The 20,967-nt window shown below is 31.9% G+C and overlaps 1 protein-coding gene across 1 annotated transcript in view; it reads left to right on the top strand.

Annotated features, from left to right (window-relative positions):
* Positions 1-20,967, top strand: part of si:ch211-161h7.4 (uncharacterized) — a 59,504-nt gene that overhangs the window by 27,804 nt on the left and 10,733 nt on the right. Inside the window, exons 12-14 of the mRNA XM_060899910.1 lie at positions 17,609-18,202; positions 18,356-18,962; positions 19,068-19,138. Coding sequence (XP_060755893.1) covers positions 17,609-18,202; positions 18,356-18,962; positions 19,068-19,138 — 1,272 coding nt within the window. The remainder of the gene's footprint in view (positions 1-17,608; positions 18,203-18,355; positions 18,963-19,067; positions 19,139-20,967) is intronic.

The raw sequence follows: 20,967 nt of genomic DNA, 5'->3' as shown, positions 1-20,967 counted from the left end.
CAGGCAAATCTTAACCAAAGAGGTGGGCATAGGGTCGAGGAGACAGGTGGTAGGCCTGGATTTGGATACTAAGCCGAAGACATACTGCTCATCAACTAATGAGAAAGCAGAGAAAGATCCAACTGGTGGTGGACAGGAAAAGGGGACATTAGAGGGAGTGAGGGAAGTGGATTTGATCTGCTTGTATATAGAGTTGATTTTATTTTGGAAAAATTCAAGAAGTTTACAACAAATCAGTGGAAGGAGTAAGAGGAAAGTTTTTAGCAGGCAAAAGAAGTTTGTTTACAGTAGAAAAAAGCACTGTAGGGTTTCCTTGGCTTCTGATAATGATGGTGGTGTAATAGCTGGTCTTGGCATCAATTAGAGACTCTTTGTAGGCAGAGACATGGTTACTGTATGCTAGTACAGGACTTTTCAAAGTGTGGGGTGCGCCTCCCCTAGGGGGCGCCAGAGTTCTTCAGGGGGGGCGCAACGTGAGGAAAAATAAACCAGAATAAGTTACTATTGCGAACATTTAGCGAACTTCAGCTAGCCTTTGCCAGAGACAAAATGGATCGATTTTTAGTACCTAAAGCTACAGTGAGTGAGGAGACAGAGTCTGGGCCAAGCAAAAAAAGAAGGAAGTATGACCACGATTATTGAAAGTTTGGATTTTCATGGACTGGATCTGAAGATGCTCCACTGCCACAGTGTGTTGTCTGGCAAGAGGTGCTAGCTAACGATGCTATGAGATGTTTAAAATGTGTAAAAAAAAAAAAGAGGTTTAAAAAAAAAGCAGAGATGTTTAAAATGTGTAAAAAAAAAAAAAAGAGGTTTTTAAAAAAGCACAGATGTTTAAAATGTGTAAAAAAAAAAAAAGGTTTTAAAAAAGCACAGATGTGTACAAGAGGTTTTAAAAAAGCACAGATGTTTAAAATGTGTAAAGGTTTTAAAAAAGCACAGATGTTTAAAATGTGTAAAAAAGGTTTTAAAAAGCACAGATGTTTAAAATGTGTAAAAAAGAGGTTTTAAAAAAGCACAGATGTTTAAAATGTGTAAAACAAGATGTTTTAAAAAAGCACGTTTAAAATGTGTAAAAAAAAGATGTTTAAAAAAAAGCACGTTTAAAATGTGTAAAAAAGGTTTAAAAAAAAGCACAGATGTTTAAAATGTGTAAAAAAAGGTTTTAAAAAAGCACAGATGCTTAAAATGTGTCAAGAGGTTTTAAAAAAGCACAGATGTGTAAAAAAAGGTTTTAAAAAAGCACGTTTAAAATGTGTCAAAAAAAGATGTTTTAAAAAAGCACAGATGTTTAAAATGTGTACAAAAGGTTTTAAAAAGCACAGACATTTAAAATGTGTAAAAAAGGTTTTAAAAAGCACAGATGTTTAAAATGTGTAAAAAAAGGTTTTAAAAAAGCACAGATGTTTAAAATGTGTACAAAAGAGGTTTTAAAAAAGCACAGATTGTGTAAAAAAAGGTTTTAAAAAGCACATGTTTAAAATGTGTAAAACAAGATGTTTTTAAAAAATCACAGATGTTTAAAATGTGTACAGAAGAGGTTTTAAAAAGCAGATGTTCAAAAAGTGTACAAAAGAGGTTTTAAAAAGCATAGATGTTTAAAATGTGTAAAACGATGTTTTAAAAAAATCACAGATGTTTAAAATGTGTACAAAAGAGGTTTTAAAAAAGCACAGATGTGTAAAAAAAAAGGTTTTAAAAAAGCACAGATGTTTAAAATGTGTAAAACAAGATGTTTTTAAAAAATCACAGATGTTTAAAATGTGTACAGAAGAGGTTTTAAAAAGCAGATGTTCAAAAAGTGTACAAAAGAGGTTTTAAAAAGCATAGATGTTTAAAATGTGTAAAAAAAAAAGGTTTTAAAAAAGTACAGATGTTTAAAATGTGTAAAACAAGATGTTTAAAAAAAGCACAGATGTTTAAAATGTGTAAAACAAGATGTTTTTAAAAAATCACAGATGTTTAAAATGTGTAAAAAAAAAAGGTTTTAAAAAAGCACAGATGTTTAAAATGTGTACAAAAGAGGTTTTAAAAAACAGATGTGTAAAAAAAGGTTTTAAAAAATCAGATGTTTAAAATGTGTAAAACAAGATGTTTAAAAAAAAGCACGTTTAAAATGTGTAAAAAAAAAAAGGTTTTAAAAAAGCACAGATGTGTAAAAAAAAGGTTTTAAAAAAGCACAGATGTGTAAAAAAAAAGGTTTTATAAAAGCACAGATGTTTAAAATGTGTAAAACAAGATGTTTTAAAAAAAATCACAGATGTTTAAAATGTGTACAAAAGAGATTTTAAAAAAGCACAGATGTTTAAAATGTGTACAAAAGAGATTTTAAAAAGCATAGATGTTTAAAATGTGTAAAAAAAGGTTTTAAAAAAGCACAGATTTTTAAAATGTGTAAAACAACATGTTTTAAAAAAAATCACAGATGTTTAAAATGTGTAAAAAAGGTTTTAAAAAAGCACGTTTAAAATGTGTAAAAAAAGAGGTTTTAAAAAGCACAGATGTTTAAAATGTGTAAAAAAGGTTTTAAAAAAGCACGTTTAAAATGTGTAAAAAGAGGTTTTAAAAAAGCACAGATGTGTAAAAAAGGTTTTAAAAAAGCGCAGATTTTTAAAATGTGTACAAAAGAGGTTTTAAAAAAGCACAGATGTGTAAAAAAAAAGGTTTTAAAAAAGCACAGATGTTTAAAATGTGGAAAAAAAGTTTTAAAAAAAGCACGTTTAAAATGTGGAAAAAAAGATGTTTTACACATTTTAAAACGTGTGCTTTTTTAAAACATCTTTTTTTGACACAATTTAAACGTGCTTTTTTTAAAACTTTTTCCACATTTTAAACATGTGCTTTTTAAAACCTCTATTTTAAACATCTGTGATTTTTTAAAAACATCTTGTTTTACACATTTTAAAACGTGTGCTTTTTTTAAAACAAGATGTTTTTAAAAATCACAGATGTTTAAAATAGAGGTTTTAAAAAGCACATGTTTAAAATGTGTAAAAAAGAGGTTTTAAAAAAGCACAGATGTTTAAAATGTGTAAAAAAGAGGTTTTAAAAAAGCACAGATGTGTAAAAAAGGTTTTAAAAAAGCGCAGATTTTTAAAATGTGTACAAAAGAGGTTTTAAAAAAGCACAGATGTTTAAAATGTGTACAAAAGAGGTTTTAAAAAAGCACAGATGTGTAAAAAAAGGTTTTAAAAAAGCGCAGATTTTTAAAATGTGTACAAAAGAGGTTTTAAAAAAGCACAGATGTGTAAAAAAAAAAAGGTTTTAAAAAAGCACAGATGTTTAAAATGTGGAAAAAAAGTTTTAAAAAAAGCACGTTTAAAATGTGGAAAAAAGATGTTTTACACATTTTAAAACGTGTGCTTTTTTAAAACATCTTTTTTTGACACAATTTAAACGTGCTTTTTTTAAAACTTTTTTCCACATTTTAAACATGTGCTTTTTAAAACCTCTATTTTAAACATCTGTGATTTTTTAAAAACATCTTGTTTTACACATTTTAAAACGTGTGCTTTTTTTAAAACAAGATGTTTTAAAAAATCACAGATGTTTAAAATAGAGGTTTTAAAAAGCACATTTTTAAAATGTGTAAAGAGTTTTTTAAAAAGCACAGATGTTTAAAATGTGTAAAACAAGATGTTTAAAAAAAGCACGTTTAAAACGTGTAAAAAAGAGGTTTTAAAAAAGCAGATGTGTAAAAAAAGGTTTTAAAAAAGCACAGATATTTAAAATGTGTACAAAAGAGGTTTTAAAAAAGCACAGATGTTTAAAATGTGTACAAAAGAGGTTTTAAAAAGCACAGGTGTTTAACGTGGAAAAAAGTTTTTAAAAAAAGCATGTTTAAAATGTGTCAAAAAAAGACGTTTTAAAAAAGCACACGTTTTAAAATGTGTAAAAAGGTTTTAAAAAAGCACAGATGTTTAAAATGTGTAAAAAGGGTTTTTAAAAAGCACAGATGTTTAAAATGTGTAAAAAAGAGGTTTTAAAAACGCACAGATGTGTAAAAAAAAGGTTTTAAAAAAGCACAGATGTTTAAAATGTGTAAAACAAGATGTTTAAAAAAAGCACGTTTAAAACGTGTAAAAAAGGGGTTTTAAAAAAGCAGATGTGTAAAAAAAGGTTTTAAAAAAGCAGATATTTAAAATGTGTACAAAAGAGGTTTTAAAAACGCACAGATGTGTAAAAAAAAGGTTTTAAAAAAGCACAGATGTTTAAAATGTGTAAAACAAGATGTTTAAAAAAAGCACGTTTAAAACGTGTAAAAAAGAGGTTTTAAAAAAGCAGATGTGTAAAAAAAGGTTTTAAAAAAGCACAGATATTTAAAATGTGTACAAAAGAGGTTTTAAAAAGCACAGATGTTTAAAATGTGTAAAAAAAAAGGTTTTAAAAAGCACAGATGTTTAAAATGTGTAAAACAAGATGTTTAAAAAAAGCACGTTTAAAATGTGTAAAAAAAGAGGTTTTAAAAAAGCACAGATGTGTAAAAAAGGTTTTAAAAAAGCACAGATGTTTAAAATGTGTACAAAAGAGGTTTTAAAAAGCACAGATGTTTAAAATGTGTAAAAAAGAGGTTTTAAAAAAGCACAGATGTGTAAAAAAAGGTTTTAAAAAAGCGGAGATGTTTAAAATGTGTAAAACAAGATGTTTAAAAAAAGCACGTTTAAAATGTGTAAAAAAAAAGAGGTTTTAAAAAAGCACAGATGTGTAAAAAAGGTTTTAAAAAAGCACAGATGTTTAAAATGTGTAAAAAAGAGGTTTTAAAAAAGCACAGATGTTTAAAATAGAGGTTTTAAAAAGCACATGTTTAAAATAGAGGTTTTAAAAAGCACATGTTTAAAATGTGTAAAAAGTTTTTAAAAAAGCAGATGTTTAAAATGTGTAAAAAATGTTTTAAAAAAGCACAGATGTTTAAAATGTGTAAAACGATGTTTTTTTAAAAAAGCACAGATGTTTAAAATGTGTACAAAAGAGGTTTTAAAAAGCATAATGTTTAAAATGTGTAAAAAATGTTTTAAAAAGCACAGATGTTTAAAATGTGTAAAAAAAAAAGTGGTTTTAAAAAAGCACAGATGTTTAAAATGTGTACAAAAGAGGTTTTAAAAAAGCACAGATGTTTAAAATGTGTAAAAAAGAGGTTTTAAAAAAGCACAGAAAGCAGATGTTTAAAATGTGTACAAAAGAGGTTTTAAAAAAGCACAGATGTGTAAAAAAAGGTTTTAAAAAGCATAGATGTTTAAAATGTGTACAAAAGGTTTTAAAAATGCACAGATGTTTAAAATGTGTAAAAAAAGGTTTTAAAAAAATCAGATGTTTAAAATGTGTAAAAAGGTTTTAAAAAAGCACAGATGTTTAAAATGTGTAAAAATGGTTTTTAAAAAGCACAGATGTTTTAAAATGTGTACAAAAGAGGTTTTAAAAAAGCACAGATGTTTAAAATGTGTAAAACAACGTTTTTAAAAAAAGCACAGATGTTTAAAATGTGTAAAAAACAGGTTTTAAAAAAGCACAGATTTTTAAAATGTGTAAAACAAGATGTTTTAAAAAAAATCACAGATGTTTAAAATGTGTACAAAAGAGATTTTAAAAAATCACATGTTTAAAATGTGTACAAAAGAGATTTTAAAAAGCATAGATGTTTAAAATGTGTAAAAAAAGGTTTTAAAAAAGCACAGATTTTTAAAATGTGTAAAACAACATGTTTTAAAAAAAATCAGATGTTTAAAATGTGTAAAAAAGGTTTTAAAAAAGCACGTTTAAAATGTGTAAAAAAAGAGGTTTTAAAAAGCACAGATGTTTAAAATGTGTAAAACAACGTTTTTAAAAAAAGCACAGATGTTTAAAATGTGTAAAACGATGTTTTTTTAAAAAAGCATAGATGTTTAAAATGTGTACAAAAGGTTTTAAAAATGCACAGATGTTTAAAATGTGTAAAAAAAGGTTTTTAAAAAAGCACAGATGTTTAAAATGTGTAAAAAAGGTTTTAAAAAGCACAGATGTTTAAAATGTGTACAAAAGAGGTTTTAAAAAAGCACAGATGTTTAAAATGTGTAAGAGGTTTTAAAAAAGCACAGATGTGTAAAAAAGGTTTTAAAAAGCATAGATGTTTAAAATGTGTAAAAAAGAGGTTTAAAAAAAGCACAGATGTTTAAAATGTGTACAAAAGAGGTTTTAAAAATGCACAGATGTGTAAAAAAGGTTTTAAAAAAGCACAGATGTTTAAAATGTGTAAAAAAGAGGTTTTAAAAAGCACATGTTTAAAATAGAGGTTTTAAAAAGCACATGTTTAAAATAGAGGTTTTAAAAAGCACATGTTTAAAATGTGTAAAAAGTTTTTAAAAAAGCAGATGTTTAAAATGTGTAAAAAATGTTTTAAAAAAGCACAGATGTTTAAAATGTGTAAAACGATGTTTTTTTAAAAAAGCACAGATGTTTAAAATGTGTACAAAAGAGGTTTTAAAAAGCATAATGTTTAAAATGTGTAAAAAAAAAGTGGTTTTAAAAAAGCACAGATGTTTAAAATGTGTACAAAAGAGGTTTTAAAAAAGCACAGATGTTTAAAATGTGTAAAAAAGAGGTTTTAAAAAAGCACAGAAAGCAGATGTTTAAAATGTGTACAAAAGAGGTTTTAAAAAAGCACAGATGTGTAAAGTTTTTAAAAAAGCACAGCTGTTTAAACTGTGTATAAAAGAGGTTTTAAAAAAGCACAGATGTGTAAAAAAGGTTTTAAAAAAGCACAGAGGTTTTAAAAAAGCACAGATGTTTAAAATGTGTACAAAAGAGGTTTTAAAAAAGCACAGATGTGTAAAAAAAGGTTTTAAAAAGCATAGATGTTTAAAATGTGTACAAAAGGTTTTAAAAATGCACAGATGTTTAAAATGTGTAAAAAAAAGGTTTTTAAAAAAGCACATGTTTAAAATGTGTAAAAAAAAGGTTTTAAAAAAGCACGGATGTTTAAAATGTGTAAAAAAGAGGTTGGATAGCACAGATGTTTAAAATGTGTACAAAAGAGGTTTTAAAAAGCACAGATGTTTAAAATGTGTAAGAGGTTTTAAAAAAGCACAGATGTGTAAAAAAGGTTTTAAAAAGCATAGATGTTTAAAATGTGTAAAAAAGAGGTTTAAAAAAAGCAGATGTTTAAAATGTGTACAAAAGAGGTTTTAAAAATGCACAGATGTGTAAAAAAAGGTTTTTAAAAAAGCACAGATGTTTAAAATGTGGAAAAAAAGATGTTTTTAAAAAGCACACGTTTTAAAATGTGTTAAACAAGATGTTTTAAAAAAATCAGATGTTTAAAATGTGTAAAAAGGTTTTAAAAAAGCACAGATGTTTAAAATGTGTAAAAATGGTTTTTAAAAAGCACAGATGTTTTAAAATGTGTACAAAAGAGGTTTTAAAAAAGCACAGATGTTTAAAATGTGTAAAACAACGTTTTTAAAAAAAGCACAGATGTTTAAAATGTGTAAAAAACAGGTTTTAAAAAAGCACAGATTTTTAAAATGTGTAAAACAAGATGTTTTAAAAAAATCACAGATGTTTAAAATGTGTACAAAAGAGATTTTAAAAAATCACAGATGTTTAAAATGTGTACAAAAGAGATTTTAAAAAGCATAGATGTTTAAAATGTGTAAAAAAAGGTTTTAAAAAAGCACAGATTTTTAAAATGTGTAAAACAACATGTTTTAAAAAAAATCAGATGTTTAAAATGTGTAAAAAAGGTTTTAAAAAAGCACGTTTAAAATGTGTAAAAAAAGAGGTTTTAAAAGCACAGATGTTTAAAATGTGTAAAACAACGTTTTTAAAAAAAGCACAGATGTTTAAAATGTGTAAAACGATGTTTTTTTAAAAAAGCACAGATGTTTAAAATGTGTACAAAAGAGGTTTTAAAAAGCATAATGTTTAAAATGTGTAAAAAATGTTTTAAAAAGCACAGATGTTTAAAATGTGTAAAACAAGTTTTTAAAAAAAGCAGATGTTTAAAATGTGTAAAAAAAAAAAGTGGTTTTAAAAAAGCACAGATGTTTAAAATGTGTACAAAAGAGGTTTTAAAAAAGCACAGATGTGTAAAAAAGGTTTTAAAAAAGCACAGATGTTTAAAATGTGTAAAAAAGAGGTTTTAAAAAAGCACAGAAAGCAGATGTTTAAAATGTATACAAAAGAGGTTTTAAAAAAGCACAGATGTGTAAAAAGTTTTTAAAAAAGCACAGCTGTTTAAAATGTGTACAAAAGAGGTTTTAAAAAGCATAATGTTTAAAATGTGTAAAAAATGTTTTAAAAAGCACAGATGTTTAAAATGTGTAAAACAAGTTTTTAAAAAAAGCAGATGTTTAAAATGTGTAAAAAAAAAAAAAGTGGTTTTAAAAAAGCACAGATGTTTAAAATGTGTACAAAAGAGGTTTTAAAAAAGCACAGATGTGTAAAAAAGGTTTTAAAAAAGCACAGCTGTTTAAAATGTGTAAAAAAGAGGTTTTAAAAAAGCACAGCTGTTTAAAATGTGTATAAAAGGTTTTAAAAAAGCACAGATGTGTAAAAAAGGTTTTAAAAAAGCACAGATGTTTAAAATGTGTAAAAATGGTTTTTAAAAAGCACAGATGTTTAAAATGTGTACAAAAGAGGTTTTAAAAAAGCACAGATGTGTAAAAAAAGGTTTTAAAAAGCATAGATGTTTAAAATGTGTACAAAAGGTTTTAAAAATGCACAGATGTTTAAAATGTGTAAAAAAAGGTTTTTAAAAAAGCACAGATGTTTAAAATGTGTAAAAAAGAGGTTTTAAAAAGCACAGATGTTTAAAATGTGTACAAAAGAGGTTTTAAAAAAGCACGTGTTTAAAATGTGTACAAAAGAGATTTTAAAAAGCATAGATGTTTAAAATGTGTAAAAAAAGGTTTTAAAAAAGCACAGATTTTTAAAATGTGTAAAACAACATGTTTTAAAAAAAATCAGATGTTTAAAATGTGTAAAAAAGGTTTTAAAAAAGCACGTTTAAAATGTGTAAAAAAAGAGGTTTTAAAAAAGCACAGATGTTTAAAATGTGTAAAACAACGTTTTTAAAAAAAGCACAGATGTTTAAAATGTGTAAAACGATGTTTTTTTAAAAAAGCATAGATGTTTAAAATGTGTACAAAAGGTTTTAAAAATGCACAGATGTTTAAAATGTGTAAAAAAAGGTTTTTAAAAAAGCACAGATGTTTAAAATGTGTAAAAAAGGTTTTAAAAAGCACAGATGTTTAAAATGTGTACAAAAGAGGTTTTAAAAAAGCACAGATGTTTAAAATGTGTAAGAGGTTTTAAAAAAGCACAGATGTGTAAAAAAGGTTTTAAAAAGCATAGATGTTTAAAATGTGTAAAAAAGAGGTTTAAAAAAAGCACAGATGTTTAAAATGTGTACAAAAGAGGTTTTAAAAATGCACAGATGTGTAAAAAAGGTTTTAAAAAAGCACAGATGTTTAAAATGTGTAAAAAAGAGGTTTTAAAAAGCACATGTTTAAAATAGAGGTTTTAAAAAGCACATGTTTAAAATAGAGGTTTTAAAAAGCACATGTTTAAAATGTGTAAAAAGTTTTTAAAAAAGCAGATGTTTAAAATGTGTAAAAAATGTTTTAAAAAAGCACAGATGTTTAAAATGTGTAAAACGATGTTTTTTTAAAAAAGCACAGATGTTTAAAATGTGTACAAAAGAGGTTTTAAAAAGCATAATGTTTAAAATGTGTAAAAAAAAGTGGTTTTAAAAAAGCACAGATGTTTAAAATGTGTACAAAAGAGGTTTTAAAAAAGCACAGATGTTTAAAATGTGTACAAAAGAGGTTTTAAAAAAGCACAGAAAGCAGATGTTTAAAATGTGTACAAAAGAGGTTTTAAAAAAGCACAGATGTGTAAAGTTTTTAAAAAAGCACAGCTGTTTAAACTGTGTATAAAAGAGGTTTTAAAAAAGCACAGATGTGTAAAAAAGGTTTTAAAAAAGCACAGAGGTTTTAAAAAAGCACAGATGTTTAAAATGTGTACAAAAGAGGTTTTAAAAAAGCACAGATGTGTAAAAAAAGGTTTTAAAAAGCATAGATGTTTAAAATGTGTACAAAAGGTTTTAAAAATGCACAGATGTTTAAAATGTGTAAAAAAAAGGTTTTTAAAAAAGCACATGTTTAAAATGTGTAAAAAAAAGGTTTTAAAAAAGCACGGATGTTTAAAATGTGTAAAAAAGAGGTTGGATAGCACAGATGTTTAAAATGTGTACAAAAGAGGTTTTAAAAAGCACAGATGTTTAAAATGTGTAAGAGGTTTTAAAAAAGCACAGATGTGTAAAAAAGGTTTTAAAAAGCATAGATGTTTAAAATGTGTAAAAAAGAGGTTTAAAAAAAGCAGATGTTTAAAATGTGTACAAAAGAGGTTTTAAAAATGCACAGATGTGTAAAAAAAGGTTTTTAAAAAAGCACAGATGTTTAAAATGTGGAAAAAAAGATGTTTTTAAAAAGCACACGTTTTAAAATGTGTTAAACAAGATGTTTTAAAAAAAATCAGATGTTTAAAATGTGTAAAAAGGTTTTAAAAAAGCACAGATGTTTAAAATGTGTAAAAATGGTTTTTAAAAAGCACAGATGTTTTAAAATGTGTACAAAAGAGGTTTTAAAAAAGCACAGATGTTTAAAATGTGTAAAACAACGTTTTTAAAAAAAGCACAGATGTTTAAAATGTGTAAAAAACAGGTTTTAAAAAAGCACAGATTTTTAAAATGTGTAAAACAAGATGTTTTAAAAAAATCACAGATGTTTAAAATGTGTACAAAAGAGATTTTAAAAAATCACAGATGTTTAAAATGTGTACAAAAGAGATTTTAAAAAGCATAGATGTTTAAAATGTGTAAAAAAAGGTTTTAAAAAAGCACAGATTTTTAAAATGTGTAAAACAACATGTTTTAAAAAAAATCAGATGTTTAAAATGTGTAAAAAAGGTTTTAAAAAAGCACGTTTAAAATGTGTAAAAAAAGAGGTTTTAAAAGCACAGATGTTTAAAATGTGTAAAACAACGTTTTTAAAAAAAGCACATGTTTAAAATGTGTAAAACGATGTTTTTTTAAAAAAGCACAGATGTTTAAAATGTGTACAAAAGAGGTTTTAAAAAGCATAATGTTTAAAATGTGTAAAAAATGTTTTAAAAAGCACAGATGTTTAAAATGTGTAAAACAAGTTTTTAAAAAAAGCAGATGTTTAAAATGTGTAAAAAAAAAAAAAGTGGTTTTAAAAAAGCACAGATGTTTAAAATGTGTACAAAAGAGGTTTTAAAAAAGCACAGATGTGTAAAAAAGGTTTTAAAAAAGCACAGATGTTTAAAATGTGTAAAAAAGAGGTTTTAAAAAAGCACAGAAAGCAGATGTTTAAAATGTATACAAAAGAGGTTTTAAAAAAGCACAGATGTGTAAAAAGTTTTTAAAAAAGCACAGCTGTTTAAAATGTGTACAAAAGAGGTTTTAAAAAGCATAATGTTTAAAATGTGTAAAAAATGTTTTAAAAAGCACAGATGTTTAAAATGTGTAAAACAAGTTTTTAAAAAAAGCAGATGTTTAAAATGTGTAAAAAAAAAAAAGTGGTTTTAAAAAAGCACAGATGTTTAAAATGTGTACAAAAGAGGTTTTAAAAAAGCACAGATGTGTAAAAAAGGTTTTAAAAAAGCACAGCTGTTTAAAATGTGTAAAAAAGAGGTTTTAAAAAAGCACAGCTGTTTAAAATGTGTATAAAAGGTTTTAAAAAAGCACAGATGTGTAAAAAAGGTTTTAAAAAAGCACAGATGTTTAAAATGTGTAAAAATGGTTTTTAAAAAGCACAGATGTTTAAAATGTGTACAAAAGAGGTTTTAAAAAAGCACAGATGTGTAAAAAAAGGTTTTAAAAAGCATAGATGTTTAAAATGTGTACAAAAGGTTTTAAAAATGCACAGATGTTTAAAATGTGTAAAAAAAGGTTTTTAAAAAAGCACAGATGTTTAAAATGTGTAAAAAAGAGGTTTTAAAAAGCACAGATGTTTAAAATGTGTACAAAAGAGGTTTTAAAAAAGCACGTGTAAAAAAGGTTTTAAAAAGCATAGATGTTTAAAATGTGTAAAACAAGATGTTTTTTAAAAAAGCACAGATGTTTAAAATGTGTAAAAAAGAGGTTTTAAAAAAGCACAGATGTTTAAAATGTGTAAGAGGTTTTAAAAAAGCACAGATGTGTAAAAAAGGTTTTAAAAAGCATAGATGTTTAAAATGTGTAAAAAAGAGGTTTAAAAAAAGCACAGATGTTTAAAATGTGTACAAAAGAGGTTTTAAAAATGCACAGATGTTTAAAATGTGTAAGAGGTTTTAAAAAAGCACAGATGTGTAAAAAAGGTTTTAAAAAGCATAGATGTTTAAAATGTGTAAAAAAGAGGTTTAAAAAAAGCACAGATGTTTAAAATGTGTACAAAAGAGGTTTTAAAAATGCACAGATGTGTAAAAAAAGGTTTTTAAAAAAGCACAGATGTTTAAAATGTGGAAAAAAAGATGTTTTTAAAAAGCACACGTTTTAAAATGTGTTAAACAAGATGTTTTAAAAAAATCAGATGTTTAAAATGTGTAAAAAGGTTTTAAAAAAGCACAGATGTTTAAAATGTGTAAAAATGGTTTTTAAAAAGCACAGATGTTTTAAAATGTGTACAAAAGAGGTTTTAAAAAAGCACAGATGTTTAAAATGTGTACAAAAGAGGTTTTAAAAAAGCACAGATCTTTAAAATGTGTAAAAAAGGTTTTAAAAAAGCACAGATCTTTAAAATGTGTAAAGATGTTTTTTAAAAAAGCACAGATGTTTAAAATGTGTAAAAAACAAAAAAAGATGTTTTAAAAAAGCACAGATGTTTTAAATGTGTAAAAGAAAAACAATGTGTACAACAACCATTTTTTTTAAATACGAATGGAACATTAAGTATAGCAACAACAAAAATTGTAAGGGGGGTGCTGTTGTTTATTTGCTGTCTGAGGGGGGGCTGACTCTCCCACACTTTGAAAACCCCTGTGCTAGTGCATAAACTGTCAGGCCAGTTTTACGACTAAGTCTCTCCAGCTGCCGACCAACAGCCTTCATTTTACGAAGCTCAGGTGTAAACCATGGAGCAGAGTGAGAGAAAGAGACAGTACGCATCTTCAGGGGGCCAAGGTGATTGAGAGAGTCAGCAAGGTGAGAGTTGTAAAACATGACTAACTCCTCAGGGGATGAGTTTAATGATTTAATGGTCAGAATAGGATGTAGTGTGTCAAATAAATCAGCTGTAGCTATGTTTTTTGTGTTCCTGTATGTGATGGTGCGAAATTCACGCCTACGATGGAGAGGCTCAGGGACAGCAATATTAAAAAAATAGCCATGTGATCAGAAACACAGAAATCTCTGGAATATAAATTTGATGGTGTAATGCCAGAGGTACAAACAAGATCTAAGATATGACCCTTTGAGTGGGTGGGAAAATCTACATGTTGGGTAAAATCAAAACAATCAAGGACAGCCACAAAGTTTTTAGCAAAATCACAGTTATCTGAGTCAACATGAATGTTCAAATCACCAAGCACCAGTATAGATGGACACAGAGCACTGACAGATGAAAGCAGCTCAGACAATTCATTAATAAAAACAGAGGAAACTCTGGGAGGCCGGTAGATGAGCAAAAGCAGTAGAGGTAGCCCACCAGTAAATTTCAGAGCAAGACATTCAAATGATGAAAAATCCTGCAAGGGCATAGATACAATCCTGTAACTGGAGCGATAGATCACAGCAAGACCGCCCCCCACCCAGTTAAACATGGCTTCTCCATATACTCATATCCTACAGGAGTAGCTTCATTTAAAGCCAGAAAATCATTTGGTATTTGCCAAGTTTCAGTTAAACAAAATACATCTATGCCAACATCAGTGATCAAGTCATTAATGTAGGGTGCTTTTTTATTAAGAGATCGCACATTTAATAAAGCAAACTGCGCATTTCTTGAGGAAGGGCAGTTCTGCAAAGTTTTAACGAAATTTATGGGACACAAGTTCGTAAAGTCAAGAGCGCCTCTCAACGACAGTCCGCTTGGTGTTACGATTCCAGCTCCAAAACGAATCAACGTTGTTTGGATGTTGATGGCGAGCAAACATCCGTCCAGAGCCCCCCTATGTATATATTTAGGCCGACGCAGGAACCCAAGATGTTTGTGCGCAGGCAGGGTGTCAGGGAATTTATATGTTTTATTCCCCAAATAGTGGAGATAGGCAGACGAATATTTAAGCACCATGGAGAAGTCCCAGGAGAGCCGATACGAAAGTTTTGGCTCACTGTAAAGCCAGTGTAGGTGGCTTAGATCAAAAACAAGGAGCCAGAGTAGAATCACTGTTGCACGCACCATCCAAGCAAGCAAGCGTAGGCTACACACAGAGCAGCTAGCCAGACACCTGTGCCCTTAACATGTTAGCCAACAGGATACTCCACTTAACACTCCAGAGGGCAGGCAACAGAAATAGCCAGCTCTAGGGAGAGCAGTAGTTCATTCTAACAAAAAAACAGACCTGTTTACTCCTACGATTTGTCCGTAGTTCCTACGATTTTTCAAAACAAAATACGGACTACGAATTATTGTCCAAAAACTACGATTTATGGCCGAAATGTTGCCAAATGTTTCATCAGGCTTTCGTCTAAACGGGGGAACAGGGGCACTGCGCCCTCTTACTCTCGGCGTGCGCCCCCTTACCGACTCCGTGAAAACATCCCAGCAACACTACGTGACAATGTGTCTGATCATCAAATACGTTATAATTACTCCAAAAATATTCCAATCATAGTAGATACACCGCCAGACGGTGCAAAAACAATCCGAATTGGCGTTTTCCAGACTGAGGCGCCATGTTGTTTACTTGTTGCGGCTGCTCTCGCGAGATTTGACATGGGTTACATACAAGGTCAGCTGACTTGTAGAGCAAGATTTCTCGAGACTGAATGACCTTTCACCCACCGGCGCGGGAGCTTTTGACAGAAGTAGTTCGCGAGTTGTTTTTGTTGACACTTGGGCATTTAAAGATGTCATCCCGCGGCACGAAGCGGAAGAAAGCCAAAGACTGTCCGGGGCAGAAGATGATTACTTCTTTCTTTTTCAATGTTGACAGACAATTTGTTACAATTTCCCTCTCAGATAGCCTCAGAATGTCCCATTGGAGCATTTTTCAAAGGCTTTGCACGGCGGGGGGGGGGGACAACCGGCACACACCCCCCCCCCCCCCCCCCCCCCCCCCCCCCCCCGGCCATGGTGAGCGCCCTCATACTAAATTTTTCTAGAAAAAACCCTGTTCATGACTTACTTTATAATCATATTTATTGTGGGAATCGAACATCGATCGTATAGTCATGGGCGCGGCCATGTTTAATCACGTTTAAGCCACGTTTACCATACGTTGCATTGTGGGAAGGTTCCATTGTTTCAACTTTGGTTTCTGAGCACACAATCATGGCGGCCGCGAAGCGAAAGGCTGATGGCATTATTGATAGTCCTGCAAAGAAATACCAGAAGTCATCGCAAAAATATAAAGACTCCTATCACGATCTGTGGCCATGCCTTATGGTCTCTGAAATATTTTTTCTTATTGTAGCATCCTAAATAAGTATTACTGCTAGTCTTCTGGTTATTTCAGAGATACTGAAATAATGAAATGTACTGTATGAGGAGTCAACAAGTAGACCTTAGAGTCTAGGCTTGGTAATATGAGGATTATGGAGCAGATCTAGACTCTTACATGGGTTTGCTTTTTGGTTCTCACAGGTGCTTAACTTGACAGAAAAAAATAAGACCAGTGCTAGATTTTAATTTTTAAAATTTTGTTCATGTAATCTATCACTTTCAACTTGAATGAGTACTATCATCTAATAGGCTGCTTTCTACTTTTTGTCTTCGATACAATACATAGATTGGACCCCAGTAAAATTCCTACTGACAGCTTACCAAAACTACTGACAAGATACTGCAAGACTACTGACAGGGCAAATTTGGGGTAAACAGGTCTGAAAAACTTACCCTCATAGCAAGTAAGAGACTTACCCAAAAGAACAGGTAAGGCGGACACACCTAAGAGGGCTCACGCAAGGTAATACAGGGTAGTCAGCGTTAGTAGTAGCCTAGTCCATCAGTTTGGCCAACAGTTCAGTAAACTCCTGCTTAAAGTCCGGACAGGTAGATAAGATGAATCCCCAGTCAATACACAGTCTATATCCTGATTTCAGCAGTAGCAGATGGCTTATCTTAGGATGTCAAGAGCAAACAGGTTTCCGAGGGCGTTGGAAATCTGACACAGGTAGTCCTGGAATCCGCTCAACAGGTAACGTTACTCTTTAGGCAAGTATTTGCAGATGACATTCAAGGAAGCGCGAGATAAGAAACCCATCTCCAAAGAAGATTAGGGAAAAATAAAAACACACAGATAGCGTGAAAGTAAAATGCTAAAAATAATAATCAAACAAATACGGGACCGAAGAGTAGCGGCAGCCAAATGCGCCAGCGTTCACTCAAAACCGGAGTCATGAAGCACAAAATATGACTTATTGAGTATAATTGAGTGTTCCAGTATGTTATCTATAAATATTGATGGTATATAATCTGCATTTGTGTAGTAAAGTTAAGAAAATAATATTCACTGTTTGAAAGTTGATTGTATACAAATTACCAGAGAAGTCTTTACTTTGTGTGAATGTGGTGAGTTATGAGTATCACTTGTGAGAAAATCATGAGTGATTGTGGTTTGGTTTTATTTTTCAGATAATTGAAAAAAAATAAAAACAGTTTTCTCCCCCCAAAACCAACATGTCCAGTTCATTTTAGTCACCTGTATTCACTCAGAATGGCCCTAAAAAAAAGCACCAATTTCCAAAATTTGGCGCTCCGCTTGTATGCATGTGTCACTACACATTGATTTCACAAAAGGTTGGCATCTCTGTAAGTCGGCCTATGTTAAGTGAACGCAAGTATATTGTGATGTGTAATGATATTGTAATCGTCATCTTATTTCATTACCTTGGCTCATTATTTGGTTTAAGTCAAACACTGCATACTACACTGCATACAGTACAAGTCGTTTAATACATGAAACAAAAAATACGAAATACAGGTGTGAAAAATAGATAGCATTTTAGTTTATAACATACCAAAATACAAATGTAAAACAGCAAAATACAAAACTTAGTGACCGCTGGCATCACTGGTGCTTGGCTGTGGGTCGTCTACGTCATCGTCAGCTGTTGCAGCGCTCAGGCTGGCGGGAGCATTTGCTCGTTTCATAAACCAGGAGCTGGGGCGGAAACTGTATGACGGAGCGTGAGAGAGACTGCACGTCTGCCGGGAGCTGGGGCGGAAACTGTCGTACGCTCAGCTGGGAAACACTTGCCAGTCATAACCAGACAGTCGTAAAGTCGATCGGTCGTAAGTTGCATAGGTCGTAAGTCGACGACTACCTGTACTGTAGAAAATGCACCCAAAATTTTAATAAATTTGATTTGTTTGCATGTAATGGAAAGATTTTTCATTGTTGGTTAAATGACAGATGTTAACATTTCTTAAATAGTTTTTTATTTATTTATTTATTTATTTATTTTTTAAAGATGTATCAGTTAATAAAGCAAATGAAGAGCCTGCATCTAAGCAGTGTGCTCCAAAGAAGCCAGGAAGGATAAAGAAGACAGAGAAAATGCAAGAAATCTTAAAGAAGCAGGTCCCTGTGCTTGAGCCTGCAGAGGTTTATCCAGAGGCTTCTGCAACCAGCAAGAGGAAGAGAAAACCACCCGGGGAATGGTGGCTTACACAGCACAATGAAGAAAACATGCAGGAACAACAGGAGGTAGTTCAGCCATCACAGGAGCTCAAATCCAATAGGAAAACCCCAGTATTAACAGAGTTGACGGAGCAAGAGTTCGCTATGACTTGTCAGGAAATCCAGAGCCAGCCTGTTACTGTTCAAAAACTGTTCACAAAGGTGAAGAAGTCACAGGCTGATAAATGTCAGTCCGAACCTGCTGCTTCCCAGAAAAATCCTAAATCGGCAGGTGGCAGACGGAAACCCAATTCAGGAGCTCAAGCCCAGCGTGAAACGACACCAATTCTGATGGTTGAAGAAGAGGTGAACAATAATGAGGCTTCAGGGCAGATCAGTCCACTGGCATGTAGTCAACTTCCTAGACAGCTGTGTGTAACTCCAGGTAAATATACGCAATGAAAGATTTGTCTCTTAATAGGCATTTGTTTATTTTGTGTCTCTCTTGGATGAATGCACATGCAACATGATTTGTGTCTAATTTTGACTATCTACTTTGGCAACAAACGATGAATACGTATTGAACTTTTCCTCACAGGAGACAAAAGGGTGTTTGATCGCATCTACACACAGAAAGGTCAGCGTGGATCTGCTCAGAAATGTCCTCCACCATTACTTGATGCACAAGACAGCGTTCCAGTAAAACGCCAGAGAAAACCACCCCAGACCTGGTGGGAGGTTCCACAGTCTCAGGGGTTTATTGAGAACACTCGGTCTCCACGAAATTCTTCCTCACAAGCATCCAGACCACAGATGGGCCCTCCACAGAGTGCATTTCATAAAATGACCAGTTTACAAGAGACAGTGGGTCGTAGCCAGAAAAAAAAGAAAATTGACATGATTAAGACTCCAAAGTCAGTTAAAAGATCGTTGGCCACATTTGATGCCATATATAACTCTGGGAAACTGGGTCCCTCGACAGAGAGAGGTCACAGAATGCGGCAAAAGGGCCGCAGAAACTTGCTGCACTCTCTGGAGGATCAGTCGGAGCATTCCAGTGAGAACATCCATAGCGACCATCAGCAGAAGGCTAGCGGCCATGCTACGTTTGACGTGTGCGAGAGTGGTGGTGTCTCAGAGTCCAGTGTTGCTTGGAGGAAATCTAATCTTCGAGCATCAAGGAGATCCAATAGAGCATCTGATTAGTAAGTCTCCTTAGAACAAACACACACAGTGGTGATAAATAACCTGTAATAACTCCTCTGAAGTGTGTGTATGTGTGGTGTTTTTTTTTTTTTTTTTTGATTTAGTGACCTTGCTTTCAAAAGTGGTCCTTCATCTCTAATCGAGCTGGAGCGATATGAAGAGCATGAGGATGCTGGTAAGTGGGAAATAATTATCCTGAATATATGGTTCATTAATCAGAGGTATTCAGACTGTGGAGCATGCCCAACTGGAGTATTACAGAGGGTGAGGGATGAGATGGAAAATTTTGGAAAAGGTTGCGTCAGATCTGCCAACCTTTTACAGATTGTGTATGTGCTTCGCATTTTCACATCAGAACATGCTGCAATCTATGCCAAAATGGCTCTTTTTTGGGGGGGGAGAGACAGAGAAAATGGCAAGTCAGCTAAATAACATTCTCTGGAAAAACAGTTCCATTCCTCTAACCTTAAAGTGCATGTCACGGGTAAATTCAGGAGCAAGATCAATGTAATTCTCCTATTTTATATTAAACTTCGGTCAAATATCTGTCACGTTTTACATTTTTGTGCAATTTTTTTATCTTGCGCAATACCAGAAAAATTCAGTTGAAATCAAGCCATTTGAGGCGAATTGGTCCGCCTCTGAAAAAACTTGCCATTTGGATTTCCCGGCAAACATTGATTTTCGTGACGTCACGTGCGGGACGCCTCCCTCTGAATCCTACGTCAGGGATTAGTACTCATCGTTTCCCAAAAGATCGGACAATGAGAGAGAAATGGGAGCGCTTCGTACGAGGCACCCGGAAAAATTGGCTCCATGCAACAGACTACAGCATCATATACAGTGCTCACTTCACAAGGCCCGACGACTTTGAGAACTGTTTGCAGTGGGAAATGGGCTTCGCGAGGCAACTTGATCTGAAAAAAGACGCAGTTCCACCTGTCAGAATGCCCAAAGCAACACCGTCTCCATCTGTGTCAGCGTCACCAAAGGAGCCAGCCGTGTTCGTCTCCCCTGACAGAAGGCGAAGTGCTGCATCCACTGAGGCCCTCGAAGCCGAGGACCAAGCAGAGCCGAGAAAAAGACCAAGAAAATTGGCAATTCACAAGTTGACTGTTGCCAGGGTAAGAAATGAGAGACTATACTCTAAATTAGGTGTTCCTGTGTTTGTGTGGTACACGGATAATGTTATTTATTGACACACACACAAGTAAACAACACGAAAGCATTGGGTGATAATACACTTACTTTACATGTATTATTTACATCCCCGGTGTTGTCTCCATCGTCTTCACTACTTGAATCATCATCATCATCAAATCCAAACAGATGAAGCCCCAACTCTGACATCTCATTACATTCTTCATCCAAAGGTGAAGTAACATTGTGCTCAGGTGACAATTCCATATTTCAATGCAAAATCGCTAGCTGCTAAACTTGGTCTACACAGGCTGTGCACTGAAACCGTACAAGCTCTCGCAGCCTGCTGGCGCTTCTGCAGGTGACGTCACGAATCTGGCTCCAGACTCCCTTGGGATTTTTCCAGACGCCTTTTGTTGTTGTTGTTTTTTCCTGCTGAAGACAGATGGCCTTGTGCAAAATTACCCTTCTGGATGAGTGTGTAAAATGACATACTTTTTCATATTTAAAAAAAAAAAAAATGTGGTCAGGATATGCACTTTAAACTAGTAAGGCCAAACAAAATAATACATGTGTTTCCTGTTATCCGACCGACCCTGTAAAAACACTGCGACCCTTCAACTGTTTATGACCACGATAAACAAACTATTTCTCGCGCCCGACCCTACCTGCTTGGCAGCCACCTGGCAAGTCAAACGAGAACCGCTAGGGCATGTCATATAAAACCACTCGGTATTTGCATGGATTAAAGGGATAGTTCGGGATTTTTGACATGAATCTGTATGGCATCCCCATCAATAGTGTCGTGCAAACACACTGACTTACCCCTGACAGCATCCTGTGAGTCCAGTTCTTGTCCAGTTT

This window comes from Neoarius graeffei, chromosome 19 (assembly GCF_027579695.1).
Source record: "Neoarius graeffei isolate fNeoGra1 chromosome 19, fNeoGra1.pri, whole genome shotgun sequence".
NCBI lineage: Eukaryota > Metazoa > Chordata > Actinopteri > Siluriformes > Ariidae > Neoarius > Neoarius graeffei.
Note: the sequence above shows the minus strand (reverse complement) of the source record. Positions and strands in the feature narration are given on the sequence as shown.